The sequence below is a fragment of the Dermacentor andersoni genome, chromosome 1, assembly GCF_023375885.2.
Source record: "Dermacentor andersoni chromosome 1, qqDerAnde1_hic_scaffold, whole genome shotgun sequence".
Classification (NCBI taxonomy): domain Eukaryota; kingdom Metazoa; phylum Arthropoda; class Arachnida; order Ixodida; family Ixodidae; genus Dermacentor; species Dermacentor andersoni.
The window spans coordinates 239791589-239812404 of NC_092814.1; the positions used below are offsets into that span (position 1 = coordinate 239791589).

The 20816-nt window shown below is 46.5% G+C and overlaps 1 protein-coding gene across 1 annotated transcript in view; it reads right to left on the bottom strand.

The window, feature by feature from the left end:
- The window catches only part of slo (calcium-activated potassium channel slo), a 201702-nt gene extending 183359 nt beyond the window's left edge, over positions 1-18343 (bottom strand). Inside the window, exon 1 of the mRNA XM_055063539.2 lies at positions 17838-18343. Within this exon, the coding sequence (XP_054919514.1) occupies positions 17838-18191 (354 nt within the window). The 5' untranslated portion in view covers positions 18192-18343. The remainder of the gene's footprint in view (positions 1-17837) is intronic.
- Positions 18344-20816: the final 2473 nt, after the last annotated feature.

Genomic DNA, 20816 nt, shown 5'->3' on the forward strand with positions numbered 1-20816 from the left:
TTTTTTTGCTCACAGACACAACAAATACATTTGGGGGAAGGGGGGAGGGTAGAAGTATACAGTTTCGCTGTAAAATACTTTCTTTTGTTAGGAGAAAATCAACGTGTACGGAACAGATGTTTCAAATAAAGCCTTGTTTGTATCGCAACCTTTTTGCTATTTCAAAACAGTCAACAGCGTAAAATGGCAGCAAACACATTCCACTGTTAGTCTCGTGGACTATGTTTCCCTGTGAAAAGTAATAAAAAAAAAACAGCAACGCTGCTGCAAAGCAAATTTGCAAGGTAGCTCGTACTCTATTTTAGCGGCGCTTTTTTTTTTTTTTTTTTGCAGAAGGAGGTGTAAAGTAAGCGCTACAAACCATTTAAGTAAATGTTTTTGTTGACGTAGCCACCAGTGAAGCACGACTGCACGGCTGTGGAGCGTGGGGAAGGTTACTCTTGCACAGCAAAGTTCCGCTGTAGCTGCCCGCACATAGCTTAATGGCCAAGGCAGCGTGAAAACTTAATGGCGCTTTCTTTCCCCCCGAGATTGTGATTTGCACGATAGAACTGTCTAAAGATACGCTGTGCTTTCAAACCATCGATATGAACTCACCCTATTTCACACTTTCTCTCTCTTGTGCGTTCCATTCTTCTCTCCTGCTCCCAGCATGTAAAGTAGCTGACGGCAGGCTAAGTGTCTACTTCTCGCTGCCCAGTATCAAAGGTGATGTCATGCGAAATTATCATCATCTTCTTCATCATCATCAAGCATGATCGTGTGCGTCACGGATGTGGCGTTGGGGTTGGATAGCGTCAGGTCCGACGTGATACCCATCACAAAGGCCAGGTACGTCATCAAGTGCGTCAGTGCGAACGGTTTTCCAAAGTTCAGTCTCTTACAGTACGCTTCGTACTTTACGGTAAACATGTCTCGTGGGTACTGGATACTGACAACAGATGAAGTGCCCAAGAAGCTCCTGAAGAGGCCCTAACAAGATACAAGATGCAAAACATTTAATAAGCGCAATTAATAACAGTCACAGAAAGTGTGTCCTGATTTCACATAACGTCGGTGCCCACGTGCATGGGATCTGCATAGATTTATACTCGTTTTCTCGCCACCTTAATGGCAACAGTTGCTTAAAATACTACCAGTTTTCCAGCATGTTCTCACTAACTACCCGTATCACCGGCCGCTTCCGGCATTTCTATACACGCCTCGTCATTTATGCCTCTTAAACAAGCCCAGATCTTTATGTGGGAAGCCAAACGGGTTGGCACCCAACATGTGCACCCTCATATTTCTTTCTCTTCTATTCTTCTTTATCCATTTCTTCCTTTTCTTTTTTATCTTTCTTTTTATTTTGCCGTTTCTCCTTGCCCTACCGCCCAGTGTCTGATTTTGAAACTTGGCATATATCTTTCAGCCGTAAACTGTCGGTACTGCAGCGTATATCAGGCACAGAGCAACTCTTCGCACCTTTGGCGCGGTGACGACGGTGTTATAAAATGCCCACGCGGAATTCACAATAAAATCTTTGTGTCAATTTTGTACTACTGAGTAGCCTAGACATGCCACATAACTACATCAGCTCCTTGCAAACATACAGTATAAACACAAATTTGATGTTTATGACGTCATTTATTTAATAGTTTCATACTTGCGTACACATTAGAATTTTTTCAAATTATTAAGGATATACTCAAATCTTTTCACGCAAGCTCGTTGACTACGCCGACAAAATGTTATGCTGTCGCCAAGCGAAACAGTGATGTACCATGTATATAAGTTTACGAGCATCAGGTTGAGAACACTTTCTATAGTGAATCGGAGTTCAATTAATTATTTAGAGAGGACTACTACAGAGCTCCAGAGCATCTGCAGTCCCGCGGTGTGCAAACATTAGGCATATACGGTATGTGCCCAGTCACACACAATCGACAGCATCTTCACATACGAACATATATGAACACGAAATGGTCGCACATCTTGAATCTTCGAATAAAGATACTGCTGCTGGTTATGACGACATTAAGGCAGAACCAATTATATATACGTTGCTGAACTATTATGTGGACCATTGCAGTATGTATGTAATCAAGCTTTCGCCTCGGGTACTTTTCCAGAAGGCGTGAAAATTGCTAAGGAAGTAGCCATCCACAAAGGTTGGGCTCACACTTACTTAAACAACTACCTGCCTATGTCAGTGCACCCTTCGTTTTCGAAACACTTACAGTATACATTTAAATTATGATGACCAGGCAAGTTTCCCGATGAGCGGCACATGATTGTAAGGGAACGATTTCGCTTCCGTAAAAAGAAAACAATACAAATGGCACTACTGAGCATTAAAGAAAATATAATTAATAATATTGATAGCAAGCAATACACCCTTGGACCATTTCTGGATTTTAAAAGGCGTTCGATTCCATCAAGCACGCTATTTTCTCTCGTAAACTACTACAGTACGGTATCCGAGGCAAGGGACTGAATCTGATACGTAGTTATTTATCTGGCACGTGCAGCACACTTGTTTAAGCAGTTACAGTTCCCAAATGCAGTCAATAAAGTATGAAGTACCGCAAGGCTCTATTCTAGACCAGCTACTTTTCACTATCTACTATATAAATGACATCGTAGTACGTAAACCGCAAACTCCTGGCATAATATTATATGCAGGCAACAGATATACATTTTTTACTAACAGGTATACATTTACTCGATCTTCAAAATGCAGCTAATACACTGTTAATCTAATACTTATACTAAACAGTCCAAGGCTCTCCAGGCTTCACCTGAGAACTGTGCGGTCGTCACATTTACGTGAAAGCCAATGACGTCCTACGCCATATTTATCAACAGGCAAAATCGCTGTTACGCCAGTACGCACAGATTCTTAGGCCTGATCATTGATCGAGACCTCAGCTGGAATCCCCATGAGGCCTACGTGAAAAAACGTCTAATGACCATTTCACCCCTTTTCGAATTTCTTGGAGGGAAAACGTGAGGTTCGTCAGTACACGCAATGTTACAACTCCACAGGGCGCTGTTTCTCGGGTATCTGAGGTACAGCTTACCTGTACTGAGCAATACCTGCAGAAGTAACATCCACACAATCGAGAGTGCTCAGGCGCAGGCACTCAGAGTTTGTCTTGGATGCCGCGCTGCACATCAACATTGGAGACAATTGCGATAGCTCAAGATTACCCAATCACAACTCGTATGACATTGGAAGTACTCAGAGCACACATCAGGCACGTTGCACTCACGCCTTTCCACCACCTCGCCGCGCTGACGAAAGACCGGCCCAGTGCCTCCTTTTGCCAGGAGATATCGGCGTACTGTGATTACCTCCCTGGAGATTACGCGCCTGCCGAGAGGCTCCTGCCACCTCCTTGGTGTTTGGCTCGCTCACAAGTTCGACTCTCGGTACCGGAAATTCGGACGAAAGCAGGACTCTCGTCGCCAGCTCTCAAGCAGCTATCTCTACTCATGCTGCACGAGACATGCAAGGACCATCTTCAGATTTACACTGATGGCTCAACAACTGTGGATGCATCTACAGGAGCTTTGGTCTTTCCCGAAAAAGCCGTGACCATTCAGTTTAAAACTTCTCACCGGACAACGTCGACTGCTACAGAGCTTGCTGGACTTCGCAGCGCACTTCGCATGATGAATAAAGGTCTACCACGAAGATGGAGCATATTTACCGATTCGATGGCAGCCCTGCATTGTTTGCTATCCGCTCTACGTCGTGGACCACAAGACCAACTTGTGCTGGAAATAAGGCAGCTATATCACCAGCTAGCAGAGAAAGGACATGACATCACTTTTCAGTGGCTCCCAGGCCACTGCGGCATCAAGGGCAACGAAAACGCCTATGAAGCTGCTTCGAGGGCTTACGAAGATGCCGTGAAGGAACCCATCAAGAACTGACGCAGCAGCAGAGCTTCGCATGCTAGCGCGTAATGCCACGCGATCCGTGTGGAACACGCCAGCTTTCCGACATACTCGACTGCACCGCCTGGACCCATCCCTCCGACTACGCATTCCATCTGGACTATCCCGAATCGAGACAACTGTTCTCTGCCGACTATGGCTTCCAGTGTCTTTCACGAATGCGTCTGCTTGCCGCATCGGAATGGCTGACAGTGCTGTCTGTGACAGTTGCGGCATCGAGGAAACAATCGAACATATCCTCTGTCGTTGTCCTCGCTACAGCTGCCAGAGACAGACGCTTGTGACGGCGTTGGTACGCCTCGATGACCGGCAGTTTTCTGAGCAGACAGTCTAGTAATGCCGGCTGATGCGATCTTCACACCAAAAGGCGGTGAAGGCTCTACTGAGGTTCCACCGGTCGAGCGACCTGCTTGAACGAGTGTGACACTGCTGCGCACTTTGTGTGTGTGTTTGTTTCCTTTTTCCCCCTCTCCCACTCTTTTCATGTGTGTGCACTTTTCTTTCTATTCTTTCTGCCTCCACTTACCCTTTTCCCAGTGCAGGGTAGCAAACTGGATATCTATCTTTCGGTTAACTTCCCTGCCTTTCTCATCTCTTTTATCTCGCTCTAATAATACTAAACTAATAGATGCTAACACTGCTAATAATACTAAAACTAATAGATAGTTAATCGAAATGAACTTCAGCTGAATGTTAAGAAAACTTAGTATATATGCTTATCAAACTAGAACAAGCGCATATCTTTCTTCCTTCCTGCCCAAAAGATTGCGCGAATGGAACGGCCTTCCACAAAACGTGGTCAGTTCAACCACTCCAGTTCCTTCTTATCTGTAGTACAGGCGTACTTGTAAAGTCATGCGGTCATTGTTCATTTTTGGCTTCTGTTACATATTCTGATGTTTCTTTTTTTACACATTTCCTATTGTCAGCAAATTTGACGGCATTATCGTATTCATTTGCAATGACTTGTGTATTAGAAAATCTTTCTCTTGCTGATTATGTTCTTTTTGTTCCCTTGAGGGAAAAGCGTTTGAAATCGGGTGATGTTTGCACGCCTGCCTGAGCTTCCGAAATGAAGCTGGCAGTATTGTTCAATAAATAAATAAATAAATAAATAAATAAATAAATAAATAAATAAATAAAAGCCGTAACATGCTTCACCGTTAAAATGATTGCAGTAAATTTAAAAACTACGCTATTGGATGGCTACTTACGTACAAAATTTTAGGTGTTCTTGAATAGAACTTGAGCTGGACACCTCAGGTAAACGAGCTTCATGCCGATACGTGTAGCTCGATATCGATATTAAACCTTCCAGATCTTTCAGTACGTCGCAAGTGTTCCCGTCTTTGCCTCTTCCATAAAGTTTACCATTATAACCCTGTTTTAAAAGAAGCTATCTTTTCTCCACCCACTTACACTTCATCCAGGTTGGATCACAAGTATACAGTACAAGTTCCTGTCTCCCGCACGAATATGTTTAGCGATTCTTTCATCCCTAGGACAAGCTCCGACTGGAACCACCTTCCTGCCACCATCGCTCTTATCCCAGACTATGGCTAATTCAACTTTTATTCAATTCAATTCAAAATTTATTGAAATTCAATTGTTTATAGTGCTTTTTCTTGAACCAATTGCATATGTATTTTTTTTCTCTCCCACTCCTCTCTGTAACGCCATGTGACCTTCAAAGTATTTAAATAAATAAATAAATAATACAATCCTAGAAATTTGCTGCCGAAAGCGTTAAAACTTCATTCACATTATTCCCTTGTTCCTTTCCACCCTCACTACTGCTCACTAATCTGGGGCACGAAAACTGAGACAAATTTAGACAGGTTGATAACCCTACAAAAAAGAGCTGCGCGTTGCAGTGAAAACGCTCAACGAATAGATCACACAGCCACATTCTTCTCTAAGATTAGCATACTCAGAGTTAACCTGATGTTCCAACTAGGTAACGCTTGCTCTGTATAAACGAAAGCAAATTTTACCAGTCACTAGTATACTCAGCCCTCATTCTCTCCCGGACAATACACATTACCATCATAGGCACACCCGACTTAGAACACCGATAGTCAGAACTCACTACGGAACTACGGCATTTGCTCAATGAATACCTTAATTTAAACGAAAGTCGCGATTTTGCTAATATGATTCACTAGTGCAGACCAGAATATAGGCTCAAGAAAAAGGTTAAGAATTATCTCTTGTTCGTTTCTGTAGAATAACAACTGTTCGCGCAATATGTAGTATTGCTGCGGTGTGTTGCCTTTTCTGAATTTTTGTTTTTTGCTATTTGCATTAATTTTTACTTTTCATGATGTCCTTGTCGATACATTTTATTGTTTTGTTGTACGCTTGTTGCTTTTCGCCACTGCAATGCACGGGTAGGGGGGGGGGGGGGGGGGGAGGGGCTTCGCCAGGCATTTTAATCTCCATTTCACCCCTTCATCTCGCACGGTGTATGTCCGAATAAACAATGAGCAAAAGAAACATAGGCTTTCTGTTTGCAGTTTCTTGACGTCGATTTGCTCTTCAGCAGGCTGTTGTACTTGCCCCTAACAGACTTCTACAAGCTCATGTTCGCCGAAACTGATCATCTGCCGGGAAGTGGTGTGGGTAAAACATGCACGAGCGAAAGGGCAGACAATAAGATTTTTCTCTATACTCCACTTCGGATAACAACAGACTACGGACAGAAGTTTGCGCTAAGGCTACTACTTGAAACATGAGCCCTAATATCTCCGTTAACAAAGCGCCCGCATGCACACGGTGAAAAGCATATCGTAAGGGCTTGTCTAAACTATACACTACTCAAAGCCACTTGGCATCTATAGCCACGCATCGGTGTGGAAAAAAAAGAAAGCCGCAACGGTAATGAGAGGTAATATATTCTATCTCATCTCTCGGCCGTGGGACGTACAGCCTTTCGAACCGTAGTCAGCGTCGAATTCTCCCCGGAAATCAATAGCGGGAGCAAATGCATCTTGTCGGCATGGTCGATTAATGCGCAATGTCCTAATGAGGCTTCGCGATAGAGAAATTGTTGCACAGAAAGCCGTACAGCAATCAAGCCTATGATAGGAATACGTCTGTTGTCAGGATGCGTCCAGCTGTCAAAGCGTTTGCCTTCCTGAGCCAACGTATGCCTGTGATAAAGCTGGGAATCTATGAAATATGTGATAAGGATGATCGGTGCACCTGCAGGAGGCAAGGTGCAAAACATTCGTGCTGTGAATGCGAAAAGTGCACACTTGATATAACAGTGTTATTGTTTCACTGATACCGGTACTGTTGGGCAATCCTTTCACCCTAAGGACTCGAATATTCAAGTCAGCAGTCATGTTCGGAAGGCTCTAGTTCGTTATATCTAGGTACAAAGCTGTTGTAACATCTTTTTCTCGCTTCCCTGCTTATTTTATTGTGATATCGAATATATGGACACTCCAGGCGAATTTTCGCCATTGCCATCGCCGCGATGTCCTTTATAAAGTCCAAGTGCGATAAGAATGAGCAGCCCACTCTGGCGTGATGAGCGTCGGCTGCGGGCAGCGAACGCTTCGTGCTTTTCATTTCAACTGTTCCGCGTCTCCGAAGCTCAGATTACGCGTCCTCCAACACTAGGTGCGCGGGAAGACAGCGCGCATGAAACCACCAGCCATCTCGGCTCTCCTCGCGGATGACCAACATACGGCTCGCGGGTCCCTTATGCGGTAGGGTCCTTACTAATGAGCTCAGCCGAGCGGACAGCCATGCGCATCTACGGCTGGACTAAAGGATGAAACGCGCGCTCTACCCCCTAGCGTGCGATTAATCACAGAACCTCCAACCTTGGGCGCGCGGGAAGACGGCGCGCATCAAGCCACCATGTTTCTCGGCTTCCCTTGCATGCTTGCCGTATGTTGGTCATCTGTGGAGCGAGCCAAGATGACTGGTGGCTTCATGCGCGCTGTTTTCCAGCGCAGTGTTGGAGCACGAGTAATGTGAGTTTCAGAAACCCGGCGCGCACAGTTGAAATGGTGCAGCGAGCTGCAGCAAGAAGTTTTCGCTCCGCGCTGCCGGCGCTTATCACGCTAGCGTTAAGACAGCAAGTGATCGCGGTCATCGAGTGAAATATGTACATGTTTGTCTGTTCGCGTGTGACAACATGCTTGTTTAGTTAGTAAGTGAATGTTTACTGCAATTTGTTCACTGCAAGCTGGGCCAAAGATCAGCTACTACAAATTAATGAATTTATAAAGAATGAAGAATTACAGCTGCGGAAACAGGTTTATCGTGAAAAGCGCGTCATCTTATCACGACTTTCATCATCGTCTTTTTATGCCTTTATCACCAAGGAATTTGTTGGGGTGAGAGGTGACGAAGGCGACGCAAACTGAAGGGCGATGTGATTGAGTCAAAGCGCTTCACCGCGTTTATTTCGTCTTTCTGTTCCTGTCACCACTTGCGACAAGGAGAATACCGACACACAACTGCAGCGTTAGTTTACTAATCATGTTAGTAGCTCTTTGGAATACGTAAATCATGCAAGCCTCTCCGGTGAAAGAGATCTGCTATAGAAAGCGAGGAAGGAATGACCCGAATCCTATCTTCTAGACCTCAACGGTGTGCGTAAAAAAGAGTGACACTCTAAAGTACGGACGACCGACTCAATGAAAAAAAAAGAAAAACTCCTACGCAACACTGCTATATTGCAAGCAAGAACGCCGAAAACGAGACCACTGTTCTTGCCCGTCAAGCCTTGCAAGTTGAGCCAGTTTTCTCCAGATACAGAAATCGTTGCATGTGCACAGGTTGCAGAGGAGCTTTTGAGGAGTACAACAACGTAGGCTCGCGCGGTACCCAAGTCCACCAAGAACACCGCATTGCAAGGGCACTGGTGCTGAAGAAGCAGCGCATACATATATTGTGAATACTGAACCCCAATCGAATCCCAAGTAGAGTTTTCGTTATGGAGCAAGATGCTACTGGATTCCTCAATCCAATACGGAGATTTGCTTGGTGACCGAAAATGCGGCGAGACTCTATCTACAGATCACACACAGGCCGGCGACTGGCCCTCCAAGCCACCCTATCCGACAACAAAGACCCCGTACCAGCTGACCATCCGTGTAGCCACAGCTGGTCAGCTGCGTCTACACGTCATGTCCCAATCACCACGATGATCGCCATCACTTAACACGCACGTACTTCACCGATCATCATGAAGTGTTCTGCACTCTTTATGTAACTGTGTGGCCAGCCGATCGCATGCTTTGAAACTGTCCTGCCCACAAGCCTCTACGAATAGCAACCCGGTCTCTGAGCGTCCGAAGCATCACTGGATTGGACCCGACCAAGGGGACCTCCAGGTAAACGAAATGGTGTCCCGACTTCCTTCAGCGCTCTCTCAGGACTTCAGGCACTGCCATATTTATCAAGTTTTAACTTTCAATAATGCTTCTTTTATATTTCTATAAGGCCTGACCAAGGAACATTGTTTTTCGGGAATGAATAAATACTTATTGTCATCAGCAGAAACCTCTGACGTCCTCCATGAGAGATTCACAGGCACAGCTTTGTTACATTTATTACGGAGGAATTTGCTTCGAAGGTATATTCTGCAAGCGCAGTTTCTCCCCACGCTCTGCCCGCAGAATGTTCAGCGCCATTCCGCCAGATAGTGCGAACTCGTGCACATATAGCTATTCCGACGCCCTTGTGGGAGCAGAAGTCCATGTTCTCCCGCTCAGCAAATGTAATTAAAAGGGCAGCAGACAATGAACATCGTCATCGCCTTTATCGTCGTGCGTCGGCAAAATTGGAAAAACTTTTGCCTATAGGTGTTTCTAAATGACACTTCACGTGCAACTGACGTGTTCTGGATTAATGAAAGCGACAAGTGTGTGCAGCGAGCCGGGATGGTGAAAATTTGTGGTATTCGGCGAAGGCAATGCGATGGCGCTCACTCGAGTGGCAAAATAAATGTATGCCCCGTCGGGGATTGTCGCTCTCATGTGAGTGCTGGACCCTACCTTGGTGGACGGCCACACCCTTCGCACGAGAAAAGACGATATTCCCCCGTCACCCAAACTTGTTGGTCGCTCTGACCAGCCCCGACAATCCGCGGGATGAAACCAATCAGAGTCTTCACCCACGGGATATAGCGCAATAACTAAGAGTCAGGATCCGCGACAACAGAATGAAATAATTACGTTCGAATAAGCCCGTCAGTCACTCGATGCCGTTCGTGGCATACGTCAGAAATGTCGACCAGCGAAGCGTTTCTCGCGAACTGGTAGCGTGGCTATGGAGTGCAGATTGATCGCGCGTTGGTCGAGATGTGTCGCATCCGCCCTGATCGCACGAACGACTGACATGTAAATCGTGCACCGCGTGAGAAAGCCGCGCGTGATCAGGGGCCCCAGCAGCAGCAACACGCAGTTAATTACGAAGGGGGAGGCACGAGCGCACCACTCCAATTTTCCGGCAGCGCGAGCGCGCTTGGGGACCGAGCCCGGGGCGACACTAATTTCAGTGCAACCGCACGACGCGCGGGCTGCCGGGCCGAGCGTGTCGCCACAAAGCTGCACTTTGACTGCGACGGCCACGGCTGCCGCCGACTCGGGAACTGGACAGAATCCAAGTCGGGACGCTCCACAACAGCAACAAGGCACGGCGCACGCATGGGACTGCAGGCGACGGAAACCGTGGCTCGCATCCTCGGAGTCCCGCGGGGCGCCCTTCGCCTGACCGCCGCCGCGCACGGGTGCTGGCCATTGCCCTGCCTTGCTGGACCGGCTTCGCCGGTGGCTGCCCCGGTGGCTGCCCCACAAGTATACCCTCGTTACCATGCTTGTCTGGACAAACGTGCAGGCAGACCAGACGAGAATATAACAACTAAAGCAATAGGTAGATATCAAGACGTTTCACAGCGGCACCGTTGCGAGACCTAGTGCCGCGATCAAGGGGATAACCGCAAACTACCCAAATGAATGAAAGCGAAGCTTACATGATGTAACGGGGCAGAAGAAAGCGGACAGGTGCGTTCCCCTAAAATTGAAGAACTTGGCCAGATGGTGCCACGGTGCCACAAGCGTAAATATCTTTATACTTTTGTATTCACTTTACAAGCATAGCCTACAGTATTCGACGGCATGTCGTTCGAGCTGACATAGAACCATGTCCTCAAGATTGGTGAATGCTTACCTTTCGACAATGAGCCGCATTAAATGGGCTTCGGAAAAAGAGAGTGGGTCACGGCAGCTGCGAAAGGGAGACGGGGGAGGCGGCATCAAGATTAGCAGGGGTAGACTCAGTAGCAGGTAAAGACCACCTGTATTTGCTCGTTCCCGTGAGAACGTCGATGCGTGCTCAAGGATTCCCATGTGATCGCCACTGCGCTGGTCCCTACTGCAGGGTGTACCCGAGCTGATTGCTTCTGGGGATTAGAGTCCCAGCAGTGAATGCAATTACTCTGCATCAATGCCGCAGCCACCCCTATATCCCCTTATCTTGGCGAGGATCGAGTCCGCGAAAGGCGTTACGGGCGCTCGCAGGCAACAAATTAGGGCTAGCAACTCGATGGTGCTACGCAGTCTGCATGTGCAGACACCGAGCGAATTATGTGGCTGCATCTAGAGTATGCCTCCGATAAAGTTTGTTGCGTTTTATGCTTCCTCCAAGATGCTTAAAGGGCTAGTTATTCGACACAAGTGCAATGGTGAATATGAAAAAAACAAATAAATAAGTTCGCTATGGAATGAGAAGGGCTCTCAAAGAATAAGGCCTCACTTAAAATTCACAATAGAAATTGCCAGGTATGTGCAATGCCACATTATCGCTACATAGACTGTCTTGAAGGACAAAAACTGAAATATACACAGACGTAGTTTACAATCGCGCCGTCAGACCTTGCCTTCGTTTTTTAACAGAAGTTTTCCAGCCTGGACCAGCGAAAAAAGGATTCACCTTTACTGTTATTGCAGCTTACAGAAATATTTAGAAAGAACGTACGAAACCCAAGATCTCTATGCGGGATTCACCACAGTTTTGGACATGAGCCTCCTCTGTTTACTTATAGATTTAGCTCTGAAATCCATCCATTATGAACGGTAAAGAGAGTGAACTTCGCAATGCTTCAAAAACTTTCTTATGTCACCCACAACAGCACCCTGAATCGACGTGCGAGCACTCAGCATGAATACCTGTTGGAAATAACCGTTGCAACATAGGTTCTGCTACCGTCAGGAAAGACAGAGTGGCGGATGACCCTATTGAAACAAATCGAGAAAAAACATTCGTCTAATGAAAGTGCCATCAAACGAGATTATGTTTCTTGCGAAATAAATTTAATTCGTTGATTAAACAAATATAATGTGGTGAAGTGTTCAAATCTTCGCGTGGGCACACGAGCTTGGCATGGTAGGACTTGCAGAAGCTCGCCGATCAACGGCAGCCAACAGACTGGAAATAGGGACCAAGAAGCATGAAGTGAACGAAGGAGGACTAGACTAACAACTGATCGCTTTTCGCCAGTCACATTATCTCAGCGGTCATTGACAACAACAAATCGAGCTGATAATCGAAGCCTGTGACTTTAAATTCCGAGCACAGCGCTAAAATGCTTGCTCGCTGGAGCTATATCTTATTGCAAAGCACGCAGCGGATGGCTGACAGTATAGCGGCGCAAAATTTGAAGCAATGAGAGTCATGATGCAGTGGACTGTGAGAGCGATGATGACCGAAGGAGGCAGCAGAGGGCCCAACACACACAAAAAATAAAGCTTAAGTAGGAGGAAAAGTGTAAGGCAGAATGCCGATGATACATTCCGTCGAATAATAACAACCAGTAACAGCGCATACCATGGCCTCCACATGAGATGCTACGAAGGCCCTCCAAACGTGCACGTGTAATAGTGCTGTCGAATGTTGCCTGCAAAACTCTAATCCCGCTTTGGCATCTTGCTGCAGAGCAACGGACATGGCATACAGAAAATTTTATTAACTTCAACTAATTATGGCGCCTTGATGACATAATTAGAAGAATCTCATACTACGGCTACTTTCATATACGGTACAGAGAGTAAATTAACAAAATTATTCTTATCCTACCCTTCATTTAGATAAACCGTTTGTCGATGATGGACCAGACTGCTTGGCCGTTGCTTCTTATAATTTTTTATTGGCCTGTGCTGCCACGCGACATAGTGTACGAATTAAATTATATGTTAACATGGAGGCCTGTTACCATGTATTGTATTCTTTAGGACCCATTTCTCATACTCGTCAGGTTGGTCACTTAACTTCGCACCCACAATAAATTTTCGCGGACTTTCTTTGTCCCACGGCATGTCCACAGACTACAGCAGACGACGGGCAATCGCTGCAGACCAAAACAGGTGCGGAATCCTTTTGGCGCTGGACATTGTCTTCATACAGTTGACCCCAGGCACAAGTGATGGCTGGTGATGTGCCACCCCGGCCCGAAGGTTAGGACGTCCTCCACCCGAGAAAAATTGTGGGGAAGGGAGCAGACATGTGGGAGGATGAGGGCACGGGTGTCCCACCGGAGGATGGATTGAAGACCGAGCGGGGAGTTTAGAGGGAAGGGATACAGGCTGGATAATGTCGAGAAAGAGTGAACGTATCGCTACGGAAGGTCATTGTTGACCTCGCAGACCAGATAATGTGCAGGCACATGACCATGTGCCTACACCCAGTACAGTAGCCTTATTCATAGCCGCCTGTGTGCATTCGTTTTAAAATAATGCGCACCGCTACGTCTGAGAAGCGAATCTGTAAGGCGAAAACATCCGAACAAACTATGCCATCTCAGTGAATAGTAACCTAAGCAAGTGGTTCCTGTAGCTGAATTATTGCGGTTGTTTGTGAGCCGATAAATTAGTGAAAAAACAAGTCTTACTGAATGGCCGATTTTTCCGTTTGATCAGTTAATAAGTATCGATAGGATATACTGCAGTGTGTTATAATCTGAGAGTGGAAGTTGTGATGTAAAACGAAATCCTCTCGTCAGGGTTTAAATGTGTGATTTTGAAGGTAAAGAACTTTAAGGAAACGTGAAACTGCAGAGGTCTTCAATAACACTGTTTCATATCTTTTCCCGTCTTTTATTACGTTTGTTCGTACCAGATAAACAGTTTTCTGTCAAAATCCATCAATACCACACCTTGTTTATTTCTTTTTATATTTTTTATCATATGGTGCTTAGGAGAAGATGTCACCTTTAATTGGCGCCGGCTACTCCTTTTCACATACAGATTCGCGAATACTGAAGTCCACAGATATCAAAAGGAAATCGCCTAAAAGCACCCAAACTGAAGTCAACTCCGAACCACAGTAACACAAAGTTCAGTCACATAAGTACACTACTTCACTCAGAATGAAGCACGAAAACGCGAAGAATTCAGTAGACTGCGTATGAAAACCGTATTTTTCTGTTAAAATTAACGGGAAAGGCAGAGGGATTATCTACAAGTGTAAATATAGAAAGGAAGAACATTTAAAAAGTGAATGTCATGACTGTATTGAGTCTACGGTTACAATCCCTCTTTTTGTTCTGAGTGTTCACGTTTCAAGAGGTTTATTGCGTCAACATGAAATCGCCGGTTGCGCAGCACGAGGCGAGTATTAGAACATTTTCCGGGTACCAAATATGTCCTATATACACGCTGCCTTATGCGTGTCGCAGGCACAAGCGCTGACGTGTATCTAATAAGCAAATACCCATCAAATGAAACAAAGAAGGAAACACAAAGAAAAAGAAAACGTATGCTACTTCACCAGTGGTACTTTTTGCGTATTTTCCTCAGGGAGGCATGACATATTCAGCAAGCCTGTGAAGACTGCACGCCGCAGCAAACACGTACTCGGTGACTAACTTATAAAAAAAAAGAATAAAGTGAACAAGGATGCACCGGCCATCGGGAAGATCACCCTCTCTAAATCACAGTTTCGACAGCGGCGAGCCAGGCATAGATTCCGCCGGTGCAGTTATAATGTCAGTCTAGATATGCCTATGAATCGCATCACTACACATGAAAAATCTTGACCTACTTTATTAATCTTCAATGTTGGGCTGCAGGCTACAGTACGCAACAGCGCCCTGTCAGAAGAAAACCTCCATCACTTATTTTCCTTCATTTCGGTTCCTTGCTAAGTGCAGTACCTTTCCATGTGACCTCGGACAACTACTTGTGGGTGTTGCCGAAAGAAGGTTTTTCTCGGGTTTCGCCTTCGAACTTACGTGGGAACCATAACTGTACATTGCACATGTTCAAGGAGATCTTTCGCCTTCTGCAAGCTGAGAACTTACACTTTTTTGACACTTGCTAACTTCTTCTCGAAACCTAAATTACATCTAACAACGACCTCAGCAGGAACCCAAGAACAAGAAGTAATTGCTCTAGGCGTAGCAGTGACACTAAGGCCAACACTATGCACTTTGTGTAAGTATTCTCAGCAACGGCTGCACAGCGTACCCGCCCGAAACACACCCGGGAGGATTTCATGTGATCGATTCCGAAATGAAATTCAGAACACCGCAAGCACGCGCCTGTACTAGATTTCAGAGTTTCTCGCGGGCCTGGCGACGGAGCTGGAGCGCTCACCCGGTCGGCACCCGTTCACACCAAGTACATCCTCCTTAACCCTTTTTGCACCTGATGACGACAGCCGAGAGGGGTGTTCGCATCCTAATAACAAAATACCTTTTTTTAACCATTCCCCCCTTGCGCTTTCTTTGGATTTAACGCCTCTTGTTCTATGTTCCACAAGCGTAAATGATAGGTCATTTCGAACCAACTCTCTGCCCCACAGCACAGCACAACTGTAGCCAAGGTGTTCACCGGCTGCGCGTGAGCTTGCGAGTTCGAGCCGAGCTCGACCGCATTTCAAGCACGACGTCGCCCTTGCACTGAGATTTAGAAAGCTCTGTCAATCATGCACGTTGAACCCTCCAATAGCACAAGTTTCACGTCAAAATCACCACAAATAACCGAACCACTTCATTTTAACAGAGAGGGACAGCAGAATAATCTGCGTGTGCCACGTGCATTTATTTTTCGAGAAGCTCGCCCGTTCAAAATACGTGCGTCGAATGTACAATAGTGAAAGGTGTACTTTCTGCGCGAGCCATCGATATCAACGTACACAGTGCGTCATAACGCTAATCTCATAAAGACGAGGCGCGCTCACGTCTGCGCGCGACTCGCTCTACGGCACTAATTATGCATTCAGCCCTAGGAAGTAATACGTCATTCCAGTACGAGTGAGATAAAAGAAAACAACGGCTAAAACACCTGGCGACGCACAGCTGTCAACTTTCGAGAACGAATGCACCGCGCCTGTCTTCTTGCTCAACAACGATTCAATCACGGAAATGCAATAATTGCGCATAAGCTACAGGATCGGTTTAAGCGAAATACTTTCAAGGTTTTCGCGGTTAGGTTGCCCGTAATACTCCCATGAAGCCACTCGCTCGATTTCAGAAGCTAAGCTCAAGGACAATGGCCACTCCGTTTCTCGCGTTTTCTCGAACACAGCTGTGACACAGGAAGAAGGTAAATTCGGCAGACTACTGGGTAAATGGGGCTTTTCTAGCGGGATCATATGCATAAACGTATTTATATATCCTAATTCTCCTACACAACGTGAAATTGGAACTAAAGACGTGCCCTCACAATGATCAATTAAACGGCAGAGCGTTCGACCATTGAGAAATGGCGCCTTGTCCTCGGTATATACGCGCCATTTACCGCAACAATATAGTGCGAATTTCGAAACCGTACAGCTTTTCGTTCGTCGCATAACATTCAATGCAAAATCCGCAACGCACAAGCCCACAAACTCTCTTTGCGTTCTCAGTGCACGTAAGAGCAGTCACTGTACGAAGAAATGAGCACTGGCGAGTTTTAAAGCGGCATACAAATCTCTGTGTGCACATCACTTTATCAATTGGTGTTACTCCATGTGAGCATCATTATTTTTATTTTGTGGTGCGTGGCTAAAGTCACACGGCGAAATAAATGTCCTACATATTGGTAAATGCAATCTTCACTAGGTAGCCCTGGAAAGTGCAGTGCTTACACCGGAAGGTCAACAGGTAGCTTTGTATATATTGTCCAAATCTACGCTAAGCTCGTTCTCGCAATGTTTTCTTGTGTCTTTGCTTTAAAACCACGTTCTTCGCGAAAACTTAACAGATGGAAGTGCTTTTCTTTTCTTTTCTTCTTACCACATTTATTCTGTCTTCAAACAAACGACTGGGTGGCCTCAGAGAAAGAGCTGCTCTTGGAACATGTGGTTGAAACTAGCTGCCCTCTCCTCGTCAGCGAGCGAACGCACGGGCCCTATTTTACTTTCTCCTGCTACAATGATCGATGAGAGATAAATGCGTTCTAGCTCCGTTGGTTTCGGCTGCACGTTTGTTCAGGTACCCACACTCCCATATTGTGCTACTTGTATCACCGGTTGCATCAGCGGTGCTGAAACGTTTGACACATGACAACGCAGGCCATGACTTCGCTGGTTGCTTAGAGAGCATTGAGTGCCCGGACAGCAGTTCTGACAAATCTACATAGCGTTTGCGGAGGCGACGCATGTTTGACATCGTGCAAGACGGCTAGAAGTCGTCAAGCACAGAAATTGAAAGAACACGAAGAACCAGACACCTCTTTCCGTATGCCTCGTTCTCGATGCACTTCCAATTTCATCTACCTTCAGCAAGCGTTAAGAACCACCATCTGCCAGGTGCAGCGGTGCCGCTAGGTTAAATTTTTTGTTACGTTACTGCACTGGAAGGCATTCCACGAGAGCCTCCAATGCGAATAAGAGCGACTGTGCCAGCGCTCCATGCCGAGGGGCGGCGCATGCAGAGGAGTGAAACGCACCAGTATCCTGCCTGTGGTGGTCTGTCCCGAGATGAGTTCCCCTGCCCAGTCCTTGGCCTCCGTCATGAACCCGATTTCGGCGGCCCCTTCCCCGCCCTTGCGCTTGGCGTCGGCGGCGCCCGGGGCTGGTTTCTTGGCGGTCGGCTGCTTTGGTGCCCCGGGACTGTAGGCGCCTGCCTTCTCCTTGCGACAGCAGAGGAAGGCCAGGGCTCGCCAGATCAGGATAATGAAGAGGCCCGCCAGGAAGGTGAAGATGCTGGAGAGCAGGAAGCACCACCACTTCCGCTCCCGCATGCACTCCAGCTCGCCCGGCGACATGTTGGGCGCGGGCGACGTCGCCTCGGCAGAAGCCATCGCTGCTCGTGCTCGTCACGCCGCGCATCAGAAGGCGCACATTCGCGCTGGCGGCCCAGCGGGCTCGCACGCTTCGCTCGTAGCTCCTCGCGGCCGCTGCTCGCTGGCGGCAGCCCGTCGTCGGGATCGGTTCCCTCTTCACTGGCGCCGCAGCGCCACGGGCCCCAGCGCCGCAGCACCGCCAGGCGGCGTGCGAGCCGGGGCTAGGGACCCAGGCGCGGACGCCTAGGGACAGCTCCGCTCCGTTCTCCGTCGGAGAAACAAATATCGTACCCGCGAGAGCGCCGGCAAATTGGCGCAGGCCAATCTTGAGAGATTGCAGACCGCCTTTTGCTCTGTTTCTGCCGAATCCGGCCGAAGCTCATAATGCCTTTCGTGTGCAAGGACGGCTCGCAAGAACGGCAGCCGGCCAATGATGGTATAGTGAACGAGAAGACCGCGGCGCTGGATGGAACTCCTTACCGGTTCCTTCTTTCTGTATACCCTTGGTTCGCTTACGCTCGCACTTTCATTTTCGCATGCGTGCTACAGCTTTCATTAAAAACTCAACTGATTATTCATTCACAGTGTTGAGGAGGTATTGTGATGGCAGAGCAAGTAAGGGGATGAGGCTAGTCTCTGCTTGATTAATTGTCTATAATGAATCCCATTTTTCCTAGTCAGCACTAGAATGCGCGTCAGTAATCAGTGAGTCTAATCGAAACCGAGCACCCATCGTGGAAATTACTTTTATAATTGATGTTAACTAGTCTACGTTTTAATTCCCGCTCGGATTAGCTAGCACATAGCTCTCAAGCCAATAAACTTATTCAAATCATTTCAGTCTTTACACAATATTTCAGCACAAATACCTAAGCCTTCACATTTGCCGACCGTGACTTATTATTACGGTAGTGGCACTCTTTAAACTTGCAAATGCTGGCTTTACCTTTTGTTATATTACAATCACTATTTTGGATGTTTAATTTTATTTCAATTATACTTTATAAACTATTTCGAATCCGCTAACCCCTCGATTAGCGCCAAGCCTTCTGTAATTGGTCAAATATCTCTCTCGCTCATATTTAATCCTGCACGCATAGTCATATTATTGCATTGAATGAATATAAGCGAACCGATAGTGTTTAATTCAAATAATTTACTTCTCTCCGTTAAAGACGCGTCCATAGCAACTTCTGAGGGTCCACACACGTGAGTCACAGGCCGCGCGCTATAATAGTACCGGTGTTTCTTTCTGTTTGCATTTGACGTACAGATTTAGCAAAATGGCACCTTAAACAATATGTGGGTTCATGGTGCGAAAAACGGGAGAACGTAATGGAACACTCTACACGTATTATAACAGCCCAGAGCGCTGACAGCTTTCATTATATTGGAGTAACTTCCTCTGTCAAATTTAACTCCATTTCCGAGCGCTCTCACACGTCCCGTTTAAAATGTTTGCTCTGCTGGTGCCCAAGCAAGGTGATCGTATATATACTCTATGGGGAAGTGCGATTACTCTCTAAAATGGAGTAAAACATGAGACGCTAAGTTACTACAACGTAATGGAGCTGCCAGCCCTCCCTTCTTATTGTGCAGCAGATGAAATCAGAAGCCGGATTCACAAATCATTTCTTCCGTAAGTGTTGTTTGTTATTGGCCGGTCGCCTTCACTAAAGTACATTGAACAGCATGATTGCATAGCATGTGCTCTTACGAAGAGTTGTATAGCGTATGAACGTTTTTGTGAATACGGGCTGAAGACCTCTTTCTCAATTTGCCAATTCTAAGATGGCTCCCGCACGCGTGCAGACCTTCAAATAACGTCAAAAAAATTTACGCGATCACCAAAATTGTGGTGCATTACTTTGGCACAGTAAGAGAGCTCCGTTTTTTAAGTTACTAGAAAGCGACACCCAGCAGTCAATGTTCTCAGCCTACATAATTGTCCCCTTATGCTTTTTAAGGACGGATGCCTCCTCAGCCGCAAGCTCCACTCTACGGCACAGTCTCAGTGATGTTGAAACAGAATGAAGAGGAAGAACGACAAAAGAGAGAGAAGTCATAAGGGAAAGACAGGGAGGTTAACCAGGCGGAGCCCGGTAGGCTACCCTGCACTGGGGAAGGGGAAAAGGGGATTCAAAGAAAGAGAAGAAAGATAGACCACTTTGCGCTGTTACACACACAAACGTTTATCGCTGAGTCAGTCACAGGCGGTCATACAGGCTGGTGCTCTTCAAGAAACGCAGTAGCGCCTTTGTGGCCTTGCACATAGCAGACGCACGAGGTCACGGGCCCAAGGTCTTCTCCTCTGTGAAAGGCCTATCGTCTAAGGGCTCCAAAGCTGTCCGGAGGGCACTCCTGTTATCTCATAAGTGGGGCAGTTACATAAGAGATTTTTGGTCGTTTCTTCGACACCAGATGTGCTGCAATTGGCACTGTCCGCCAATCCAATTAGGGATGAGTAAGTGTTTGGGAAAAAATCTCCTGGTCGCACGCGGCACAGTAACGTTTCTTCCCGTCGGTTAAAACAAAGTAATGTTCTTATCTTATATGTGGGTCCATGGCATATAGGCGCCGGCTGGTGAACTCCGGTGTGTTGCATTTCCTTACAGTAATATTATGGGTAAGACCACTCAGGTG